The 24356-nt window shown below is 37.0% G+C and overlaps 1 protein-coding gene across 3 annotated transcripts; it reads right to left on the reverse strand.

The window, feature by feature from the left end:
• LOC111343337 (uncharacterized) lies at positions 1 to 22085 on the reverse strand. 3 transcript variants are annotated; one of them, XM_088727786.1, is made up of 24 exons: positions 21826 to 22085; positions 20669 to 21007; positions 16959 to 17219; positions 14991 to 15109; positions 14211 to 14275; positions 13922 to 14058; positions 12689 to 12716; positions 12474 to 12505; positions 12263 to 12292; positions 12008 to 12037; positions 11606 to 11635; positions 8289 to 8407; positions 7579 to 7643; positions 7290 to 7426; positions 6058 to 6087; positions 5845 to 5874; positions 5631 to 5660; positions 5244 to 5273; positions 4950 to 4979; positions 4736 to 4765; positions 2292 to 2423; positions 2176 to 2194; positions 1599 to 1638; positions 1 to 1052 (listed from the first exon to the last, which is right to left on the reverse strand). In XM_088727786.1, coding segments are annotated over exons 1-24 (1884 nt in total). In that variant the 5' UTR covers positions 21827 to 22085; the 3' UTR covers positions 1 to 932. The 3 variants fall into 3 exon arrangements, with proteins under 3 accessions (XP_088583912.1, XP_088583911.1, XP_088583913.1); XM_088727785.1 differs by lacking the exon at positions 21826 to 22085 and adding an exon at positions 21183 to 21420; XM_088727787.1 differs by lacking the exons at positions 16959 to 17219; positions 21826 to 22085 and adding an exon at positions 21183 to 21423.
• Positions 22086 to 24356: the final 2271 nt, after the last annotated feature.

The raw sequence follows: 24356 nt of genomic DNA on the forward strand, positions 1-24356 counted from the left end.
GCTCACACATCTTTTTATTCCTTTAAGATACCAACTAATAGAACTATATTCCATACTTCCCCCAACAGACACACAATACTCAAGAACAGGCTTAATATTAGCATTGAGTAGAATTAAACGATACTTAAATGGCAAGGTATTTTTAATGCAAGCGAGGACAGCAACGCGCCGGAATTGAGGTGGATGATCACGTAAACACAAACCACCAAGATCTACGGAAAAGTTAGCAAGCACCTCGTAAGCACCTGGTTGTCATGAAACGATGCAAACTGAAGATATTGCTGACGAACACGAAGGAAGCTTTGTATCGGGTCTTCGCTATACCGCACCTAGTATACCGCTCACGAATTTGGTGTCAGTGGGAAAAGAATTCAAGATAAGGCCGAAGACTTAATAAGAAGCACGAAATTTATATTTAAGCAGGGGAAAGAAGATGACAGTATTGCTGTTTATGAAGCCGTGTTTAACAATTTAGAACCACAATATATAAAAGAATTGGTAGAAGAAATAAACACCAAACAAAATATTAGGAGAATTGATAAACTATATATACCGAGGGTTCACAATACGAAGGGCGGATTAAACTCCTTCAGATACGACGTCCCGAAGACCTAACACCCCAACGGAAAAAATGAAGACGGCGTCTAAGATATTAAGTTGATTAGAAATAGTCACTTCGAGCTCTAACTCACATTTGAAACTAAATATAAAAAGTAATTACATTTCAACACATTGCTTTTTTCTTATCATTTTCAGTCGGTATTTAATCATTTTTTTACACAAGGTAAAATTAGCTGTTTTGGAAAGCAAGGACTGTAAAAAGTTCATACCCCCGTGTTTTAAATCAACTTTCCGATCCTATCGTATCCTAACCTAACCTATCCTACGTAGATCTAAGAGGATCGCCTTGATCCGCTGCCTCAAACCAGATATTAGCCCTCGTTTCCTGAGCTCTGTGGCTGCAACTTTAGAGACTGCCTATTTGTTAACATCAATTCTCCTTGAATGTTTGTACATCCTATCACTTGAAGCTCTGGTGGTGATTCTTGACCCTGAAAGATGTTGTGATAAATGTTACAAAGTTATCATCCGTTTCGAGAAGCGCCGGAATATTTTTATAAAGGAAACTTTAGTAAGATAGACAAAAGTAATTTCCAACAGACAATTTCCAAAGTTAACTTAGAGTATTCACTCACTCACTCACTGTTAAACTTAAAAAGATAAGACGCTTTTGTTCAAACGAAAAAAAAAAAAAAACAAAAACAAAAAAAAACCAGAACGTTCAGGGATATTGTGACTGTAACTATAAAATTGTAAGATATATGTGCTAGTTATCAGAGCCGACATACATAAGCAAAAAATAACACAATTGCCTTTAAAGAGTCGTATTTCTCCTTAACCCTACAGTACAGGCTGGTTGGTTTTTTATCGTAGCCACTGATAAATATGACTAACTGTATATTAATCAGGAAAAGTTGAAGGCTGCCTTCCTCGTGCTCCTCATGCGTCACAATTAATTTCGAATTATAGCTGCATGTAGTATGAAATGAAGGTTCAAGACTGTTAAATAAAATTTTCTCCCAAGGGAATTTCATTACCCGGATATCAGTCTGGTCTTCTCGGTGAGACTTCACTTTACTGAAACGTAAACACGAGAATACCTAATTAAGAGAAGCAGATCTGGATTTTTGTTGCTAATTGAAAGTGAGAAAATTAGACAGATGTTAGAATTAACAAGGACAGTAGTGGGCTCCTCGATGAGGTAAGTTCAAACTAAAGCTCGAAACAGGAAGGCAATTTATTGAAACAAAATTAAACAAAAACATGCTTGTTCAGTTTTCGTTTCTTTTGTTTGAGTCCTCCCAATTTCGATTTAGTTAATTGAATTTTAACATATCGAAGAAGCGTATCACAAGAAGGTAAAATAATATGGGAGGAATGTTAGCGGAAAGTCACACTCCAAAGATGAAACAAGTTATTCCTCCTTCCTAGACACTCTTTCTTTTTTTTGAAATAAAAATAAGCTCTGAGAGGCTGTTTATCCTAAAAACCTCAATAGTTGCTAAGCTAAGCAACATCTCTTTCTTTTTTAAGAATGACGATAAAAGAGAAACGTACTTTTGGCTTGTTGTTATATAAAAACTCTCTAGTGAGTTAAAACTACCTTTCACCTACCCTGTTTGCTTCAATGCACCTGTAAATAAGATAAAATAACATATTAATTACCATCGAGGCAAATGATTAATTGAGATTATTGCACAGGTAAAAGGCAATTACATCAAATGTCTCACCTTGCTTATTCCTCCCTCTCCAAATGATAAACACTAATACAATGATAATCACCACAAGTAGAAATAAGATTGTCAAGTAAATGGCATGAAGCATGTTTTGGTGTCTTTCCCGATCGCCACTTTGATCTGTACCTTGAAGAAAACCAACACGTGTTCAAACTTTTTTTTTAAACATAAATGACCCGTAACATTTACATGGCTTCAAACATAGTATACAATGCTATATGGAGGCTCTTATCGTGAGTTAATTAAAAAAGGAGATGGGATGACCCAGCCTCTTTCTGTAATAATATTTTTTTTAACCACAATTGACAGTAATGTCGCAGTCGATTGGCCAATTTTCTGTTGTCGTTGTAATCGTTGTATTTGACGTCGATATTGTGGCAAAAAAATATTGACATTGGTTTAGCGTGGTCTATACTCTTATCGACAACGATATTCCACAACATTTTGACCACTGTGATAACGAATATCGTTGTCGATTGGAGAACAGACCCCACTTAACTACCTGTAGATGAGTTAAATCTTTGTTTTGTCTTTGGTCTCATGGGTGAAAACAAGTTTCTTTTCTAAGTACATATCGACAAATTTCTGGAAAAATCAATAGAAGGTTGTCAAAACTGTACGTTAAGCAAGTGCTCGACTTTAGAAAGGCAAAACCTCACTTTTCATCGGTTTGCGGGAGTATTGTAATTATCCATGACGGATGTGGGAGAATACGAAATACCTTTGCCAAATCACTAGCTTAAACACTGGTAGCCCAAGCTCTCTATATGAACCACACAAGGGACACAATACGGCATATCGATTTATAAGGATTTGTATGGGATTTTCTACTAGATATCCATGGAGGTAGTTAAAAGTGAAAATATTCAATAAAAATGGCTTACCTTATTCCATACGTGTGTTGTTTACTTCTAGTGTCGTTACCTTACCGATTTAACTTGATTTAAGAGACTTTTTTTTAATCCGGGTTTTCTGTTCTTAAAGAGAAGCAAAGGTTGGAAACCATGACGGTCGACTACCTGAGATATGGTCTCAGTGTTCGGGCCAAAACATAAAGTTAGTGTTAAGGATAAGTTGAGAAAACGGACACCACCCCTCCCCTTCCCATGTAAACGTATTTGTCACGGGTTGCCATGGCAAAAAGAATAAATAAACGCACGAGGTTCGTTTTGGTCCGGCATATTGCTTGTATGTTTGCTTTCAATGTAAATGATTTCGACCTCTCCTTCCGCGGCCGGTAACAATAGAACGTTTCAAATCCCCTCAAACTGCCCTTCTTCCATGTTCGATAATCATCCTAGATAGCCAACCGAAGGAAAATACTCAGTCCCCGATGCACGAAGAATAATTTGCCACGAAAGTTCCATTTCGTCGCCCTCAACTCCTATCGATTAAAGCTTGGATCGATAAGCCGTGCAACCAACCAACAAGCTTAATCGTTAACCGACTCCGAAGTGGGTTCGCTAGGTGTTCTGGGGTCAGTTTACAAGATGACGACTACTTCCCCGCCCTCCCCTAGGACCTGTAAAACCTACAAAACAAAACACACGCTTACAGGTCCTAGGGGAGGGCGGGGAAGTAGTTGTCATCTTGAAACTGACCCCAGAACACCTAGCATACCCACTTCGGAATCGGTTAACGATTAAGCTTGTTAGTTGGTTGCACGGCTTATCGATCCAAGCTTCAAACGATAGGAGTTGAGGGCGACGAAATGGAACTTTCGTGGCAAATTATTCTTTGTGCATCGGGAACTGAGTATTTTCCTTCGGTTGGCAATCTTGGACGATTATCGAACATGGCAGAGGGGCAGTTTGAGGGGATTTGAAACGTTCTAACTTTATATTTTGGCCCGAACACTGAGACCATATCTCAGTTCCTCGACCGCCATGGTTTCCAGCCTTCGCTTCTCTTTAAGAAAAGAAAACCAGGATTCCAAAAAATCGCTTAAATCAAATTAAATCGGTAAAATAACGACACCAGGAGCAAACAACACACGTATGGAATCAGTTAAGCCATTTTTATTGAATATTTTCACTTTTAACTACCTCCATGGATATCTAGTAGAAAATCCGATACAAATCCTTACAAATCGATATGCCATATTATGTTCCTTGTATGGTTCATATAGAGAGCTTGCGCTACCTGTGGCTTAAAGCGATATAATTTAAAAAAAAATTTTGGTTACGTGATATGTTTGTAAGAAATGATTGACAGTTCATAGTCACGTGATTCGAGCACATGCTCTCGCAAGCTAGCTAGGTTTTGTTTTTACACATATGCATCTTGTATGACTCTTGCTTACTTATGTTGGAGTGTGAATCGAACGATTAAACAATTTAAATTTGGTTGTGGACGAACTCAAAATATTTGATACTGTGTCCGTCTACGGGCAATTTGTAAAGTTAAAGATTTTGAAGATAAACGAAGTTCCTTCTCACCTGAGGCCGTGCTTTTTGTTAAAGGAATGGCTAGAAAAGAGCGTAAAATATTTAGGCATGAATTCACGCGTTGTAAATGTTAACAAAAATCATATATCATACGACATTAAAAGACAAAATTTTTTGCAAAAACGTTTTTAAAGTAAAATTAAAAATCAAGAATTTAACAAATTAAAAGTAATTTGATTTGAAGGTAAACAAGCTTGCCCCTTACGTGTGGAGGTAACGTTTGTGAAGAGAAGAGCTGGAAAAGAATAAAAAATCACACTTTCATGGTACAAACGATAACAAATTTTAACAGGAGATTAGAATTCATAAAAATAAAATATTTTCAGTGAGGAAATAATTTTGTTAGACTCGTGGTGCATAAAAGGTAACAAAAATGATCCAAAAATTTCTGCAAATGCTTGTGGCAAAAGTTGTTTCGAGTAAATTTGCAAATCGACGTACGACGATTTCAATAATTAGACTGTCACTTGATTTAAAAAGAAGAGAGCTTGTCTCTTACCTGTGGCCGTGGCGTTTGTGAAAGGAAAAGCTGGAAAAGTGCAAGCAATAAATTATAATCATTAGTCATATTTGCACGTTACAAAGGATGACAAAAAATCAAACTACGAGGTTAAAATTTCATGAACTAACAATAACTTTAACATGTTGCAAACAACTTTGGCATAGTTCTTTTTCTCTTAGAAAAAAGTAAAGGTGTTTGTCTTGAACATTAACTGCATTCTCTGTGTTGTCCACAGATGGTAAAAATATATAATATACATGTCTCTTAACAAGTGTTTGCATGTTAATGATAAATAACGCACACAAGAAATAGTGATTTAACATAAAGACGATTTTACTCACTGAACAGTTGTTCGATTTGAAAGTAAACGACTTTGTGTCTCACCTGTGGCCGTAGCGTTTGTTGAGGGAAAAGCTGGAAAGAAGTAAGCAGTAATTGGACGTAATTTCATGGTACGGTAAACAAATATGCATATTTCTTTCCAAGTATTGGCATTTTTTAATTGAAATTAAGGCACACGAGAAAAAGTGATATATCATACAAACGATTTTACTCACTAAACAGTTATTTGATTTGAAAGTAAACGACTGTCTCTCACCTGTGGCCGTTGCGTTTGTTGAGAGAAAAGCTGGAAAACAGGAAGCGGTAATTGGACGTATTTTCATGGTACAATGGACAAATATACATATATCTTTCCAAGTATTGGCATTTTTAATTGAAATTAAGGCACACGAGAAAAAGTGATTTCTCATACAAACTATTTTACTCAATAAACAGTTATTTGATTTGAAAGTAAACGTTTGTCTCTCACCTGTGGCCGTAACGTTTGTTGAGGGAAAAGCTGGAAAAAAGTAAGCAATAATAGATCTTTTTAGACGTTTTGCTGTGTGGTATCGCTGAGTACTTTTACGAGTTTTACCCGTCCCCTTGATCTTAATGTGACTCGTTTGATTATACTTTTAAGTTCTCGTTTTTCAATGTACAACATATCAGTGTTGGCCTTTGTTGCGGCAAGTTGTTGTTCTAAATCATCGGTTATTTCACTCGGCCCGTTCACGTCAGCAGGAGGAAATATCTGTAAGTCGTTAGTCCCTTTTTCGTTATCTTGTTTTTCAATTTTCCTAGATCTACTGTAAATTAAAATGTAATTTTTCCTTTTAGTCGAATCATCATTTTCATCGTTTTCATCATCACCTTCTACATAATCAAATGCGTTTAATTTTACTCTTTGACTGTGCACGAGGAATAAATTTCTCTTTTAAATCATCTCTTAGCTGGAGTCTACACCAGAATTTCTCTTGTTATTGTGCGCAAGATATCTTCACCGCTTTTAGTATGAGAACTGGTTTCGTTATAGAAACCGGGGACTTCAAGCCCTGTGGAAAGCCGTAACATCAAGATATTTTTTACGTATGTTTGATGTCACCAATCAGCTGCTGATACGTCACTCGCTTTTCGTACCACTTTGTCAAGTTCATGAATCACTGGCGGAGCCTTCACTATTTTTCAATCCGGTGCTGTTTGCTCCCGAATTCGTCCTAAAAACCGGCTGTAATGGCAAAGAATATCTGGAGTACTCAAATGCATGAGACTGCCTGACCCAACTGAACGATAATCCACCTAATAGAAGACCAATTAAGCCAAGCGGAATGTTCGAAAACCTCGGCTAAAGGAAACTGTCTTCAATAGGTCGTCAATCTAAATAACGATAAGCAATCTTAGCAAAGAAATGTTAGCCTCGTTAGGTTCGAGCCATACAATACTGTGAGAATACAGACAGCAGCTGATTTTGAATAAGAAAACAATTTCCTCTGACTACACTGTAACACTTGCCACAAAGTTTTCCAATTCAGAGCTGTTTACAAGCAAGGATAAAGAAAACAAAGAGGAGTTTACTTTGACTTCAGAAGTACAAGTATTGTAGCCTCATTTTAACAAGTCGAGCTGATCTTAAAACATACAGGTTACAAAGACTATGTAAGTTTGTAACTTTCCAAACACATGAAAAAAAAGAATCTACTTGTCAGGTAGAGCATGCCTTACTTGGATTCAAATCAAGTTTCCGGTTAACTGTGAATGCCCCAAGCTTTCCATTTTTGATTTCATCTTCCAGTGGTTTCAAAGGGTCAGTGACAGATTTTCCAAACTTCATCTCAGCTTCAGCAACAACACTACCAGATCTATTAGTAAAATAAGGTCAGTACTTTGCTCACTTCCTGAAATAACCAAAGAGTACTGGAATAAGGTACTCATTTAATTATCCATTCTTCTTTCAAACAAAAAAAAGTCATTTAAATATGCCTACACTGAGCACTCTAAAATTAACAATTACCTGAAAGATACAAGACCTACACTGTACATTTCTTTTCCAGGATTTTTAGCAAAAACCTTGGAGATCTTAAACACAAAGAAGAAAGTTACTTTATTTTACATGGAACAAAAATGCTTAAACTGCACAAATTATTAAAAGTATACCTTTTACATGTATGCAGAAAACCAAAATATCATTGGTCTGCTTGTCTGAGAGCAAATGTTTGCTTGCTTCACCTTCACTTGGTGTAAAATTTACATCATTATTATTTTTTCAAGTATGCACCACCATTGGTGCTGAAAACACATTATTTTATAGCCATGTTTAAATGATCTGCTCCCCCAAACTAAATTTGGAATGAATTCAAAGCTATAAGAATCTGATCTCCAAATATCAATACATGTGAATGAGAGACGAGATATTCATCAAAACACCCAAAGGTCTATTCTTTGTGACACTGGTTCAGAATTACAACTCAAAAGTAATTTTTCCAATTATTCCTACAAAGGTTTGTATTTAGCTGCTACCTTAAATGAATTAAAAGGAGGCTTTGTCAGCCCAAGCCATACTGGACAAGGGGAATTAAACAATATAATAATGTATCTGTATCCAAACATGAAAAATTTACAAATTACCCATGTGACAAAACAAAACATGTACTGGCAAATACAAAAACAAGTTTCTCAACCTGGCATGGTCACCCATTGTACTCATTCTGGCAAAATACTTACTTCTGATAACACATTTGCCTGCAATATTTTGAACTCCACTGACTGTTGGTTACTCAATGCTGACTTCCAAGTTTCACTCTGTAATGTTATTGCAACTGTCTTTATTTGACAATCATTACCTACAGTATGAAAAAGATAATAAAAGAAGTATAAAAAAGTCCTTATTTTTCTACTTTATTCTCACAATCAAATCAAATCCATTGCTTTATGTTTCATTTTCGAAAAATTTTAGTCAGATCTTGAAATGCACGCAGGTTATTGGGAAGTACTTTTGTGAAGAAATCAATTAACTATAAAGTTGTCGTGATCTCCCTAAGGCTTGAATTAAATAAAAAAACTTTGCAAAGAAAAGAAGCACCATGCAGGATATCCAATTTCAGCCAGTCAGCTTTGTCTCCGCTTGAGTCTGAAAGCAGTAGTTTTCAAAAATACAGTGTAGAAAAGTTCCTTTTATCGTGAAACTAAGCCACAGATACACGTACATGTAAACTACACTTGCCAGTCAACTGGTGATTGTTCACATGTAGGAAAATGTTTCAAGCACAGAAATGCCTTTGCTCAAAATCCATCATGGAACCAATCATTTTAAACAAGACTTGGCACCCAAATAAAAAATAAGGTCAATTTTGAGCACAAATACTAAAACAAGGAATGACCTGAAATCACCTAAATTACCACCTACAACCACCTAAAACCATGTAAAACCACCTGCAACCACCTTTAGAATACTATTGTGACAATTTGTGACAATTTTGTTGACAAATTTCAATGTAAATGCACACTGGATATGTTGTCGCATGTCTCGCATGTCATGACCAGGGAAAAACACGAAGAGAATTGTTTACACAGGAGCAGCACCACAATTGACAGTAATGTCGCCGTCGATTGGCCAATTTTCTGTTGTCGTTGTAATCGTTGTATTTGACGTCGATATTGTGGCAAAAAAAAATATTGACATTGGTTTAGCGTGGTCTATACTCTTATCAACAACGATATTCCACAACATTTTGACCACTGTGATAACGAATATCGTTGTCGATTGGAGAACAGACCCTCCTTAACCACTGTAGATGAGTTATATCTTTGTTTTGTCTTTAGTCTCATGAGTGAAAACAAGTTTCTTTTCATAAGTATATATCGACAAATTTCTGGAAAAATCAATAGAAGGTTGTCAAAACTGTATGTTAAGCAAGTGCTCGACTTTAGAAAGGCAAAACCTCACTTTTCATCGGTTTACGGGAGTATTGTAATAATCCATGAAGGATGTGGGAGAATGCGAAATACCTTTGCCAAATCACTAGCTTAAACACAGGTAGCCCAAGCTCTCTATATGAACCACACAAGGGACACAATATGGCATAGCGATTTATAAGGATTTGTATGGGATTTTCTACTAGATATCCATGGAGGTAGTTAAAAGTGAAAATATTCAATAAAAATGGCTTACCTTATTCCATACGTGTGTTGTTTGCTCCTGGTGTCGTTACTTTACCGATTTCACTTGATCTAAGCGACTTTTTTTTTAATCCGGGTTTTCTCTTTTTAAAGAGAAGCGAAGGTTGGAAACCATGGCGGTCCACTACCCGAGATATGGTCTCGGTGTTCGGGTCACAACATAAGTTAGAACGTTTCAAATCCCCTCAAACTGCCCTTCTTCCCTGTTCGATAATCGTCCTAGATAGCCAACCGAAGGAAAATACTCAGTCCCCGACGCACGAAGAATAATTTGCCACGAAAGTTCCATTTCGTCGCCCTCAACTCCTATCGATTAAAGCTTGGATCGATAAGCCGTGCAACCAACCAACAAGCTTAATCGTTAACTGACTCCGAAGTGGGTTCGCTAGGTGGTCTGGGGTCAGTTTACAAGATGACGACTACTTCCCCGCCCTCCTCTAGGACCTGTAAAACCTACAAAACAAAACACACGCTTACAGATCCTAGGAGAGGGCGGGGAAGTAGTTGTCATCTTGAAACTGACTCCAGAACACCTAGCGAACCCACTTCGGAGTCGGTTAACGATTAAGCTTGTTGGTTGGTTGCACGGCTTATCGATCCAAGCTTCAAACGATAGGAGTTGAGGGCGACGAAATGGAACTTTCGTGGCAAATTATTCTTTGTGCATCGGGAACTGAGTATTTTCCTTCGGTTGGCTATCTTGGACGATTATCGAACATGGCAGAGGCGCAGTTTGAGGGGATTTGAAACGTTCTAACTTTAAGTTTTGCCCCGGGCACTGACATTATCTCAGTTAGTCGACCGCCATGGTTTCCAACCTTCGCTTCTCTTTAAGAAGAGAAAACCAGGATTCCAAAAAATCGCTTAAATCAAGTTAAATTGGTAAAATAACGACACCAGGAGCAAACAACACACGTATGGAATAAGTTAAGCCATTTTTATTGAATATTTTCACTTTTAACTACCTCCAGGGATATCTAGTAGAAAATCCGATACAAATCCTTATGAATCGATATGCCGTATTGTGTTCCTTGTATGGTTCATATAGAGAGCTTGCGCTACCTGTGGCTTAAAGCGATATAATAAAAAATTTGGTTACGTGATATGTTTGTAAGAAATGATTGACAGTTCATAGGTACGTGATTCGGAGCACATGCTCTCGCAAGCTAGCTAGGTTTTGTTTTTACACATATGCGTCTTGTATGATTCTCGCTTAGTTATGTTGGAGTGTGAATCGAACGATTAAACAATTTCAATTTGGTTATGGACGAACTCGAAATATTTGATACTGTTTCCGTCTACGGGTAATTTGTAAAGTTAAAGATTTTGAAGATAAACGAAGTTCCCTCTCTCATGAGGCCGTGCTTATTGTTAAAGGAATGGCTAGAAAAGAGCGTAAAATATTTAGGCATGAATTCACGCGTTGTAAATGTTAACAAAAATCATAAATCATACGACATTAAAAGACAAAACTGTTTGCAAAAAAGTTTTTAAAGTAAAATTAAAAATCCACAATTTAACAAATTAAAAGTAATTTGATTTGAAATTAAACAAGCTTGCCCCTTACGTGTGGAGGTAACGTTTGTGAAGAGATGAGCCGGAAAAGAATAAAAAATCATACTTTCATGGTAGAAACGATAACAAATTTTAACTAGGAGATAAGAATTCATAAAAATAAAATCTTTTCAGTGAGGAAATAATTTTGTTAGACTCGTGGTGCATAAAAGGTAACAAAAATGATCCAAAAATTTCTGCAAATGCTTGTAGCTAAAGTCATTTCGAGTAAATTTGCAAATCGACGTACGACGATTTCAATAATTAGACTATCACTTCATTCACAAAGAAGAGAGCTTGTCTCTTACCTGTGGCCGTGGCGTTTGTGAAGGGAAAAGCTGGAAAGAGCAAGCAATAAATTATAATCATTAGTCATATTTGCATATTACAAAGGATGACAAAAAATCAAACTACGAGGTTAAAATTTCATGAACTAACAATAACTTTAACATGTTGCAAACAACTTTGGCATAGTTCTTTTTCTCTTAGAAAAAAGTAAAGGTGTTTGCCTTGCACATTAACTGCACTCTCTGTGTTGTCCACAGATGATAAGAATATATAATATACATGTCTCTTTTAAGAGATTTGTTAAAACTAGTGTTTGCATGTTAATGACAGATAACGCACACGAGAAAAAGTGATTTATCATAAAGACGATTTTACTCACTGAACAGTTATTCGATTTGAAAGTAAACGACTTTGTGTCTCACCTGTGGCCGTAGCGTTTGTTGAGGGAAAAGCTGGAAAAAAGTAAGCAGTAATTGGACGTATTTTCATGGTACGGTAAACAAATATGCATATATCTTTCCAAGTATTGGCATTTTTTAATTGAAATTAAGGCACACGAGAAAAAGTGATTTATCATACAAACGATTTTACTCACTAAACAGTTATTTGATTTGAAAGTATTATACAAACTTACTAAACAGTTATTTGATTTGAAAGTAAACGACTTTGTGTCTCACCTGTGGCCGTAGCGTTTGTTGAGGGAAAAGCTGGAAAGTAAGCGGTAATTGGACGTATTTTCATGGTACGGTAAACAAATATGCATATATCTTTCCAGGTATTGGCATTTTTTCATTGAAATTAAGGCACACGAGAAAAAGTGATTTATCATACAAACGATTTTACTCACTGAACAGTTATTTGCATTGAAAGTAAACAACTGTCTCTCACCTGTGGCCGTTGCGTTTGTTGAGGGAAAAGCCGGAAAACAGTAAGCGGTAATTGGACGTATTTTCATGGTACAATGGACAAATATATATCTTTCCAAGTATTGGCATTTTTAATTGAAATTAAGGCACACGAGAAAAAGTGATTTATCATACAAACGATTTTACTCACTAAATAGTTACAGTTTTGATTTAAAGGTAAACGACTGTCTCTCACCTGTGGCCGCAACGTTTGTTGAGGGAAAAGCTGGAAAAAAGTAAGCAATAATATATCTTTTTAAACGTTTTGCTGTGTGGTATCGCTGAGTATTTTTACAAATTTTACCCGTCCCCTTGATCTTAATGTGACTCGTTTGATTATACTTTTAAGTTCTCGTTTTTCAATGTATAACATGTCAGTGTCGGCCTTTGTTGCGGCAAGTTCTTGTTCTAAATCATCGGTTATTTCACTCGGCCCGTTCGCGTCAGTAGGAGGAAATATCTGTAAGTCGTTAGTCCCTTTTTCGTTTTTATCTTGTTTTTCAATTTTCCAAGATCTACTGTAAATTAAAATGTAATTTTTCCTTTTAGTCGAATCATCATTTTCATCGTTTTCATCATCACCTTCTACATAATCAAATGCGTTTAATTTTACTCTTTGACTGTGCACGAGGAATAAATTTCTCTTTTAAATCATCTCTTAGCTGGAGTCTACACCAGAATTTCTCTTGTTATTGTGCGCAAGATATCTTCACCGCTTTTAGTATGAGAACTGGTTTCGTTATAGAAACCGGGGACTTCAAGCCCTGTGGAAAGCCGTAACATCAAGATATTTTTTACGTATGTTTGATGTCACCAATCAGCTGCTGATACGTCACTCGCTTTTCGTACCACTTTGTCAAGTTCATGAATCACTGGCGGAGCCTTCACTATTTTTCAATCCGGTGCTGTTTGCTCCCGAATTCGTCCTAAAAACCGGCTGTAATGGCAAAGAATATCTGGAGTACTCAAATGCATGAGACTGCCTGACCCAACTGAACGATAATCCACCTAATAGAAGACCAATTAAGCCAAGCGGAATGTTCGAAAACCTCGACTAAAGGAAACTGTCTTCAATAGGTCGTCAATCTAAATAACGATAAGCAATCTTAGCAAAGAAATGTTAGCCTCGTTAGGTTCGAGCCATACAATACTGTGAGAATACAGACAGCAGCTGATTTTGAATAAGAAAACAATTTCCTCTGAATACACTGTAACACTTGCCACAAAGTTTTCCAATTCAGAGCTGTTTACAAGCAAGGATAAAGAAAACAAAGAGGAGTTTACGCTGACTTCAGAAGTACAAGTATTGTAGCCTCATTTTAACAAGTCGAGCTGATCTTAAAACATACAGGTTACAAAGACTATGTAAGTTTGTAACTTTCCAAACACATGAAAAAAAAAAATCTACTTGTCAGGTAGAGCATGCCTTACTTGGATTCAAATCAAGTTTCCGGTTAACTGTGAATGCCCCAAGCTTTCCATTTTTGATTTCATCTTCCAGTGGTTTCAAAGGGTCAGTGACAGATTTTCCAAACTTCATCTCAGCTTCAGCAACAACACTACCAGATCTATTAGTAAAATAAGGTCAGTACTTTGCTCACTTCCTGAAATAACCAAAGAGTACTGGAATAAGGTACTCATTTAATTATCCATTCTTCTTTCAAACAAAAAAAAGTCATTTAAATATGCCTACACTGAGCACTCTAAAATTAACAATTACCTGAAAGCAACAAGACCTACACTGTACATTTCTTTTCCAGGATTTTTAGCAAAAACCTTGGAGATCTTAAACACAAAGAAGAAAGTTACTTTATTTTACATGGAACAAAAATGCTTAAACTGCACAAATTATTAAAAGTATACCTTTTACATGTATGCAGAACACCAAAATATCATTGGTCTGCTTGTCTGAGAGCAAATTTTTGCTTGCTTCACCTTCACTTGGTGTAAAATTTACATCATTATTATTTTTTCAAGTATGCACCACCATTGGTGCTGAAAACACATTATTTTATAGCCATGTTTAAATGATCTGCTCCCCCAAACTAAATTTGGAATGAATTCAAAGCTATAAGAATCTGATCTCCAAATATCAATACATGTGAATGAGAGACGAGATATTTGGAATGAATTCAAAGCTATAAGAATCTGATCTCCAAATATCAATACATGTGAATGAGAGACGAGATATTCATCAAAACACCCAAAGGTCTATTCTTTGTGACACTGGTTCAGAATTACAACTCAAAAGTAATTTTTCCAATTATTCCTACAAAGGTTTGTATTTAGCTGCTACCTTAAATGAATTAAAAGGAGGCTTTGTCAGCCCAAGCCATACTGGACAAGGGGAATTAAACAATATAATAATGTATCTGTATCCAAACATGAAAAATTTACAAATTACCCATGTGACAAAACAAAACATGTACTGGCAAATACAAAAACAAGTTTCTCAACCTGGCATGGTCACCCATTGTACTCATTCTGGCAAAATACTTACTTCTGATAACACATTTGCCTGCAATATTTTGAACTCCACTGACTGTTGGTTACTCAATGCTGACTTCCAAGTTTCACTCTGTAATGTTATTGCAACTGTCTTTATTTGACAATCATTACCTACAGTATGAAAAAGACAATAAAAGAAGTACAAAAAAATCCTACTTTTTCTACTTTATTCTCACAATCAAATCAAATCCATTGCTTTATGTTTCATTTTCGAAAAATTTTAGTCAGATCTTGAAATGCACGCAGGTTATTGGGAAGTACTTTTGTAAAGAAATCAATTAACTATAAAGTTGTCGTGATCTTCCTAAGGCTTGAATTAAATAAAAAAACTTTACAAAGAAAAGAAGCACCATGCAGGATATCCAATTTCAGCCAGTCAGCTTTGTCTCCGCTTGAGTCTGAAAGCAGTAGTTTTCAAAAATACAGTGTAGAAAAGTTCCTTTTATCGTGAAACTAAGCCACAGATACACATACATATAAACTACACTTGCCAGTCAACTGGTGATTGTTCACATGTAGGAAAATGTTTCAAGCACAGAAATGCCTTTGCTCAAAATTCATCATTGAACCAATCATTTTAAACAAGACTTGGCACCCAAATAAAAAATAAGGTCAATTTTGAGCACAAATACTAAAACAAGGAATGACCTGAAACCACCTAAATTACCACCTACAACCACCTAAAACCATGTAAAACCACTTGCAACCACCTTTAGAACACTATTGTGACAATTTGTGACAATTTTGTTGACAAATTTCAATGTAAATGCACACTGGATATGTTGTCGCATGTCTCGCATGTCATGACCAGGGAAAAACACGAAGAGAATTGTTTACACAGGAGCAGCACCTGAAGAGCCTTGACGTTTTTCGAGCAATAGATAGACTACGTTTCCAAGGTCAGTGTTTTCAAGGTCTGAGTTTTCGAGGTCCACATTTATAAGCTACACGTATCTCGCGAGATTTGCAAGTTCCGGTTATCACAGCTGTTACATTGTTTAAACTGTCACTGTTCTTTCCCCATTTCCTGTTCTCAGCTGGTCAATTAAGTTTGTTTTCTGTGAATAATTGTATCTCATTTTAAACTGTTTTATTTCCTTTGTTGTACGCTCACTATGCAGCCCAATTTAAAACAATTTAAAATGGTTATGGCTGCTTGAATATTGATTTCTGAGCAAAGGGCAAAATGTTACATTATGCAACCTCATCAAATTTCCTGCTACTGGGGGTCCTGCTTGGTGTCCAGTTGACCTCAAAGCTGACGGTGAAAACGCAGACCTCGAAAACTCAGACCTTGAAAACACTGACCTCGAAAACGTAATCTATCTATTACTCGAAAAACCTCAAGGCTCTTGGTGCTGCTCCTGTGTAAAAAATTCTCTTTGTGTTTTTCCCTGATCATGACATGCGAGACATCCAACAACATTTTCAGCGTGCATTTACATTGAAATTTGTCAACAAAATTGTCACAATAGTATTCTGAAGGTGGTTGTAGGTGGTTTTAGATGGTTGTAGGTGGTTGCAGCTAGGTGGTTTTAGGTCATTCCTTGTTTTAGTATGTGTGCAATTTTGAGCCCTGTTAAGGTTGCTACGTAACTAGTGAGAAAGCCCTAGGTCCCACTTCTCACAAAATGGTTTCACGTACAGAAACAGACACTTAATCATCTGTATTAAATTTCCATCTCATCATGCAAATGTAAAACAAATGCATGACTTGTATACACTGTGATGTTTTTAAAATGGAGACAGAAATAAAAACATTCTTTTAGACATTTCAATATGAAAACTGGACGGTAAATGCATTTTTTATAGTGCTTAATCCACACCATTGTTTTGTTCTACAATTTACTTCTGAATCAAAATACATGTAGCATTGTTTCTGTGCATAGTGTAAAAAACTTTGAAATTGCATTGCTATAATCAGAAGAACAACTTTGATGATACAGGACAGACTTCTTACATTCTATGCTAGCTATGCTGACACTGGTGGCATATCCATATCTATTATGGGCTGTACATCGGTATGATCCTACATCCTTCAACTCCACATTGGTGAAATGAAGCTTGTAACCTGTCACATTAAATTCTTCTGCTGGTGTACCATCTTTTGTCCAAGTTATCTTTGGGAAAGGGTCACCAGATGCATTGCAGGTTAGAGTGTAGTTTTTTCCAATGGTAAGCAAAGGTGTTGGTGTGGATGGGACAATTATTTGAGGCAGTGCTATATAAAATTTGGAGATATGTATTTAGATTGTGTGGAAATATCACAGTTATCAAATTGTGTACCATGTTAGATACATTTCTGGGAAACTGCTATCTAAAAGGCAATGTAACTATTTACAGAATGTTGTGAATAAAATGCAGAGACAAAGATTAGCTGTCTAATTGTTGAGGAAAATACTTGTTAATGATAATAATAGAAATGCTTCAGCTATTAATACTGCTACATGCATACAAATGTTAAGATGTTAAGTGAGAGAAGCATGGAACCATATGGTTAATGGTCTGGACTTGGCTCAAAAAGTCCAACACTAAAGCCCTAAATGGATCAATGAATTGTTAACTTGAACAGGACCACTGACTCTTGCAGTGCCTCTCTCCACCCAAGATTGTAAATAAGTGCAAGAAAATCTGAAAAATACTGCCAGGCTAATCATGAGAAGACACACGGGGTTTACACTGTAACTATCTCGGAGAGCTCCATACAATTCCTTATAATAAAACTATAAGAAATTGCATGAAGCTCTCTGGGATACTTACAGTGCAAGCCACATGTGTCTTCTCATGCTACAACCCTGTGGCATCCTCTCCCAGGGGTCAGCAAGTTTCCTTGACAACTCAGGTCACTAAAACCCCAGTGAGAATCTCTCAGGAAGTTAAAATATGCACGAACTTTTTGGTTTCCTTGAATACAATTGCAATATCTCTGCCAAACAAAGTGTTTCACTCAGCAACCTGAGTGTGGGTTATCATGAGTGAAACATGCTGTGAATATATTAACTTACTATAGAAATAAGAAATAATCTGTCGTTTTTCCTCCAGACGTGAGCTTGGGGAGGTTGCCTATTTACCGAGTCAGGATTTCGAGTTAGATTTCAAGTTGGATTTCTGAGTTAGGATTTTTGAGTTAGGATTTTTGAGTTAGGATTTTTGAGTTAGGATTTTTGAGTTAGGATTTTTGGGTGGGATTTTTTGGCGATTTTTTTTTGGTGGGGTTTCCAATAAATTTTCAGTGGTTTTACACAATGTACTTTGTCAGTGGTGTTGCATATCTCAAGATGGAGGAGAACGAGGATTGCAGATCGGTAAGGGCAATCTTGTTTAACCCATTGACACTTACGTGTAACACGTGCCGACGAAAAGTCAAAATTTTGGAGAAACCAAGAAGGCAAACACAATGCGCAGTAAATTTTTAAAAATCAGCTTTTCCAAAAAAAAGCTCCAGTGAAAGAGGACTAATTAAAGAACTTATTTCCGGCGAAAAAAGCGATAGGTGCATATTACGTTTTAACTCAAAAATCAAGATGAAAGATAAAAATCGCTAAATATTTTCGCATGTGTGAAAATAGGCATGTGGATCATATTTCAAAGGGAATATGCAAATTTGTCCGTGAGTGAAGAGATCTCAAGTTTCATGGAATCTATCAATAGGAAGCAAGACTAAAATGGCCAAGAAATATTTCGGGACGTCAGATTTATTCAAAACAGTTTTTGATTTACTGTAATAAGCGAAAAACGTACGAATTTCTTACGTGTAAAAAGCCCACGCGGTAAAATTCATCATGCTTGGATCGTTGTTTACTTGCCTTCGTGGCCAGAAATTGCGCAGCGTTATGGTGAAAATTCTGAAAAAACTTCGATTTGAAGCAAAATCTTCTATTAAACTATACTTTTTGAACACCTTGTTACTCAAACATAATATTTACCGGGCCATCGTATCGTCAAATTGTCGCCAGGCCCTGCTTGAAGTCCGAAAGTTCGGTTTTCACTTTACGTCCATAATTCGCATCGCCTTAGAGAATCGTAATGTCGTTGACTTGAGAGCTTATTCTGTCACTTTTAAGACCTGGATATCCATTCTTTTCCAAGTAGAGTATTCTATAGCATTGTTACTTTACATTCTGAATTCCACAAGGTCTAACTCGATCGCAAATGAACGAAAAATCCGACCTGAAAAATTTGAGGGTCGGCCGCGTGGACGCCATATTTTCAAATTTGATCATTTAGTGAAGACGCATAGAGTAATGCCCCTCTAGTACCCCCTAAAGTCGAAAAAATATATGCGCAAACAACGGATTCTGATTGGCTTATTGATCTCCAAACAATAGAGGAAGTTTGGGGACAAAACTCCACTTAGTATGGGAGGTAGGGGGAAAAGCGTTCTCGCGCGAGGCGATCGCGAAGTTCGGGCGGTTACGGGCGGTTCAGGTGTCAATGGGTTAATCTATCCTAGTATTGCTTTCGTAATTGTATTTTTGACTGAAAACATAGCTGACACTTTAATGAATGCTTTTAGTTATGGATTATTCATTAACTTTTGACTATCTGTTCATTTGCGTGTCGAATCGGTCGGGATTTTAACCATTAAGATCTTTTGTAAGATAATGCTTGATTTCAAGAGAATTATACACCAGACAAAACCTATACGTGATACCAGAAATGTTACCTGTTTCAAATTTTCTTTTCAGAAGTACATGATACATCCAGGGCCGGTAAGTATATATATATATATATATTTATTTATTAATAATAATAGTAATATATATATATATATATATATATATTAAAAACTAGATCATTGGATAATGCAATTCAAGACTTCTTATTGGCTTAGCCATTATGGTATATCAGCCAATATACCATAATCTACAAATATGGTAAGCGTACATGTCAGCTTAAAATTAAAAGGGAGCTAAAAATTTATTAAAATTTAATAATTTAATTAAACGTTTTTAATAAAACAATTATTCCACGAGCGCCTGTTGGATATGAGATGATTATAGCCAACTCGGCGCTATGCGCCTCGTTGGCTATCTATCATCGCATATCCAACCTGCGCTCATGGAATAATTGTTACTTATTAAAAACTAGATCACTGGATAATGCAATTCAAGACTTTTTATTGGCTTAGCCCTTATGGTATATCAGCCAATATACCATAATCTACAAATTTATGGCCATCGTAAGTGTCAGCTTAATATTAAAAGGGAGCTAAAAATGTAATAAAATTTTATACTTAATTTAACGTTTTTAATAAAACAATTATTCCACTCGCTCCTGTTGGATATGAGATGATTATAGCCAACTCAGCGCTACGCGCTTCGTTGGCTATCTATCATCTCATATCCAACGCGCGCTCGTGGAATAATTGTTAAATATAACATACATGTAACCACTGCTCGCCTTGACTGGCTAATCTGCTAACTGCGAGCAGTGGATATTGACTTCTGTAATATTTTCCATAACTAATAAAGTTGTTGTTGTTGTACAGTGAATAAGCTTATCGTTCCTTGCAACGAAAGTTCAGTTAGAAGTCAGTTACGCAAAACGACTGAAATGGACACGGTACTAGACAAAAGTAAGTTAGTGCGTACATGAAGTAACTAAGACGCAAGAAATGTACTACAAAAGGAAGGATATTAGAGCAACTCATGAAACAACATCACTTACCAAGCACATCAATAGTAACTGTATCTCGTGCTATCTCACTTGCTTGAGAATTCAGCAGAATAATAGCGTAGGTGTATTCCTCATTTCTCTGTACGTTCTTTAGTGTTAGTGTCGCTGGGAGTAAAGCCTCGAACTCACTCGTGGAGCCCGGGTTGAACGCGTTCCCATTTGTGCTCGATGCTATTTGTTTAAGATCTCCACCAGGTTTCCGTCTCCAAAACTGAACGAAATAGTTACTTGGTGCATCTGAAAACTGCCACTCAAGTCGGACTCGCGTGTTGTTTTCTCCTATAACCACAATAGTAGGATTGGAAGGTGTTCTGCTGATTCTAAATGACACTGAAGGAGGAAAACAGAAACCATTAAACTACATTTTAACACATCACGCGTAATTTCGAAGTTCATTCATCAGAAAATTTAGGGATGTGTTTAGGCCTGTTGAATTATTGTAGCGCTTTATCTCAAATCGAAACCAAAACATCTCAATATTCTTGACTGTATAATTATACATTACCTATTGTCTGAATTGCGGAACAGAATAAAAACGTGGCCGTGAACCGTTGAAGAAAAACAGTAAGATCCATTATCCTTTCACAAGTCAAAATGTTTTGCATCGAAGCTAGTCGAAACACAGGCAGCCCAAGCTCACTTCTAGAAAAGCGGACGTGACTCTTAACGTGTTGCGCAACGTTTTATATTTATAAAGGTTTGTATGGGATGTTATCGGTTTGCCTTAAAAGAGAGAAAAAAATGTCGTGTTTTGAAATAAAATGGGCTTACCTTATTGCTTTGTTATAATTTGGATATATAAACAAAGTTGAAATGGAAAATTAGCCACCGTAATGATTACAAAAGCTGACGTTTCGAGCGTTAGCCCTTCGTCGGAGCGAATAGAAGGGCTAACGATCGAAACGTCAGCTTTTGTAATCATTACGGTGGCTAATTTACAATCTCAACTTTGATGATATATCCAAATTATTTCGTTAATCCCACCGACGCAGCCCCAAACAGTTTCTTTCGAAACTATCAGCCTTTATTATTGCTTTGTTGTTTTCTTTGTTGATTCCGAACGTCTCAGGCCATTTTGAAGCGTTTTCGGCGAGTTAGCGCTATGTTGGTGTTCAACTGCTAAAAGAGAGACAAGGCCGGAAACCTACTTTAGAAGTGTCCGTCGCCCGAAGCAAATAATTCCGCCAAAAAATTACCACCAGTCTCGATTCCTCCAGAAAATCAAAGCAGAGATGTTGCAGTTTCATTTCCATTCACTCGATTCCCAATTCCTCCCACAGATCTTTCACTAGCGATGCTTTTATCTCCAAATCGATCGGCTTTCCAATTTCGAATTTGGCTGCTTGAAATATTTGCGGCCCGTTGAAACATTTGCGTTGAAACATTGAAACATTTGCGGCCCGCTTGAAACATTTGCGGCCGATCGCACAGTATGTTGGGTAACAAAAATAAGCCCGGCGAGGGTAGCCAGCGACCTGCAGTCGACAAACAAACCAGTTAGCTCCCCTGGTCCCCTCGAGAGGATTTGTCAAGACCGCATGGTATTGATCACACAATTCTATTCGATGTTGATTGGTCGATCAAAACAATGCGGTCTTGACAAAACCTCTCGAGGGGACCAGGGGAGCTAACTGGTTTGTTTGTCGATTGCAGGTCACTGGCTACCCTCGCCAGGCTTATTTTTGTTACCCAACATACTGTGCGATCGGCCAACGGGCCGCAAATGCTTCAAGCAGCCAAATTCGAAATTGGAAAGCCGATCGATCTGGAGATAAAAGCATCGCTACTGAAAGATCTGTGGGAGGAATTGGGAATCGAGTGAATGGAAATGAAACTGCAACATCTCTGCTTTGATTTTCTGGAGGAATCGAGACTGGTGGTAATTTTTGGCGGAATTATTTGCTTCGGGCAACGGACACTTCTGAAATAGGTTTCCGGCCTTGTCTTTCTTTTAGCAGTTGAATACCAACATAGCGTTAACTCACCGAAAACGCTTCAAAATGGCCTGAGACACTCGGAATCAACAAGGAAAACAACAAAGCAATAAGGTAAGCCCATTTTATTTCAAAACAAGACATTTTTTCTCTCTTTTAAGGCAAACCGATAACATCCCACACAAACTGCGCAACACGTTAAGAGTCACGTCCGCTTTTCTAGTAGTGAGCTTGGGCTGCCTGTGGTCGAAAGAACATTGAAGCTTGACTGATGATTCTCCATGTATAAATTAAGTTTACATTACATTACATAACATTACAAGAAACGCCCTTTGTTTACTCGATGGAACGCAAATGTCAGACGAAAGCGTCGATCCACCCCAGTCTTCTGCCCGACTTATCCTTCACCATGTACCAAAGAGGATTGCACTTGAATTGATGTAGAGTCAAATCTTTCGTAAGCAGACAGCCTCGCAAAAGGCTGTCCGTTAGAAATTGTACGTTAATTGTATCCCTAAATCATTCAGGTCCTTTGGGCGATAATTTTGTTATGTGTTAGGAAAAAATAGAAATGTTATTCACCAGCATAGGTCGGTCCGTATTGGGAAAAACTGTGCCCTCTGTCTTGACTACCGCCCGATGCCTCGGGCGGTATCCAAGACCTTGGGCACAGTTTTTCCCAATACGGACCTCCTGGCTGGTGAATAACATATATATATGTATATATATATTCAAATGCACCGTATCCCCCCCCCCCCCCATTCCAATTAAACAGGCCAGACCACATTTATTTTTTTCTAGCACATAACAAAATGATTGCCAAAAGAACCCGAATGATTTAGGGCTACAATCACGAGTTTAATTACGGGAGAATCCTCCATAAACTTAACAATTAATTTTGTTAGCGAGTGGATGATAAATACAGATGTTATTCAAACCAAAGAGATAGCTTTTGCGTTCACCAAAATATTTTAATGTGTAAATGTAACTGAAAAGGCTTCCGAGCAAACTTTGAAACATTTTTTGACAAGTAACTGTCACCGTGTGACACCTGTCAATTGAAGGAGAAAAAAACCGTATGCTTTAGAATAAACAAGAGTACTGGTGTGACTAACACACACGAGGTAATTGCCAATGCTATGATCTCATACTAAAAAAAAAAAAAAAACTCAGAGATCTTGACTTACGGAAAATATTGTTTATTTCCAACAACGCCTCATTAATATTCGAATATTTACCTCTGTTCCGTTTTAAAATTTCACAGAAAGTCGAATTGTAAGTGATGCAAATGTGTGTTTTGAGTTGTTAGTCTGCTGCTTCTTCGTTTTCTGCAGTGGTGTGTGTAAATCTGTCTTTCTTCGACTAAAAAGCTGAAGTCAGTGAGACTTTTTCCAGCTAGGCACAATGGGATTTAATGCGACTTTTATTCATCAAATTCCTCCGCTTTCTGATGGGAAATTTACGGAAGAAATGTCCAAATTCAAGGGATTTGCAAAGAATAGGCGAAAGTATATTTATAGAAGAACTTAAAACTTCGCTCAGCGTTTCACAAACGAACAAATTGTGTGAAAGAGCAGATTTTAACAAACGAGAGTCACATCGATTAATGTAATTTTTAACTGCCACCACCTCTCGTTGTAACTTTCTGAGTTACTTTTTGTGAAGGATTATTAAACAAGAATCACTTCGTGATTTTTATCGGGGCCACTTTTGCCTTGGCAACCCACGTTTACACTTACATGCAT

Source organism: Stylophora pistillata, chromosome 7 (assembly GCF_964205215.1).
Source record: "Stylophora pistillata chromosome 7, jaStyPist1.2, whole genome shotgun sequence".
NCBI lineage: Eukaryota > Metazoa > Cnidaria > Anthozoa > Scleractinia > Pocilloporidae > Stylophora > Stylophora pistillata.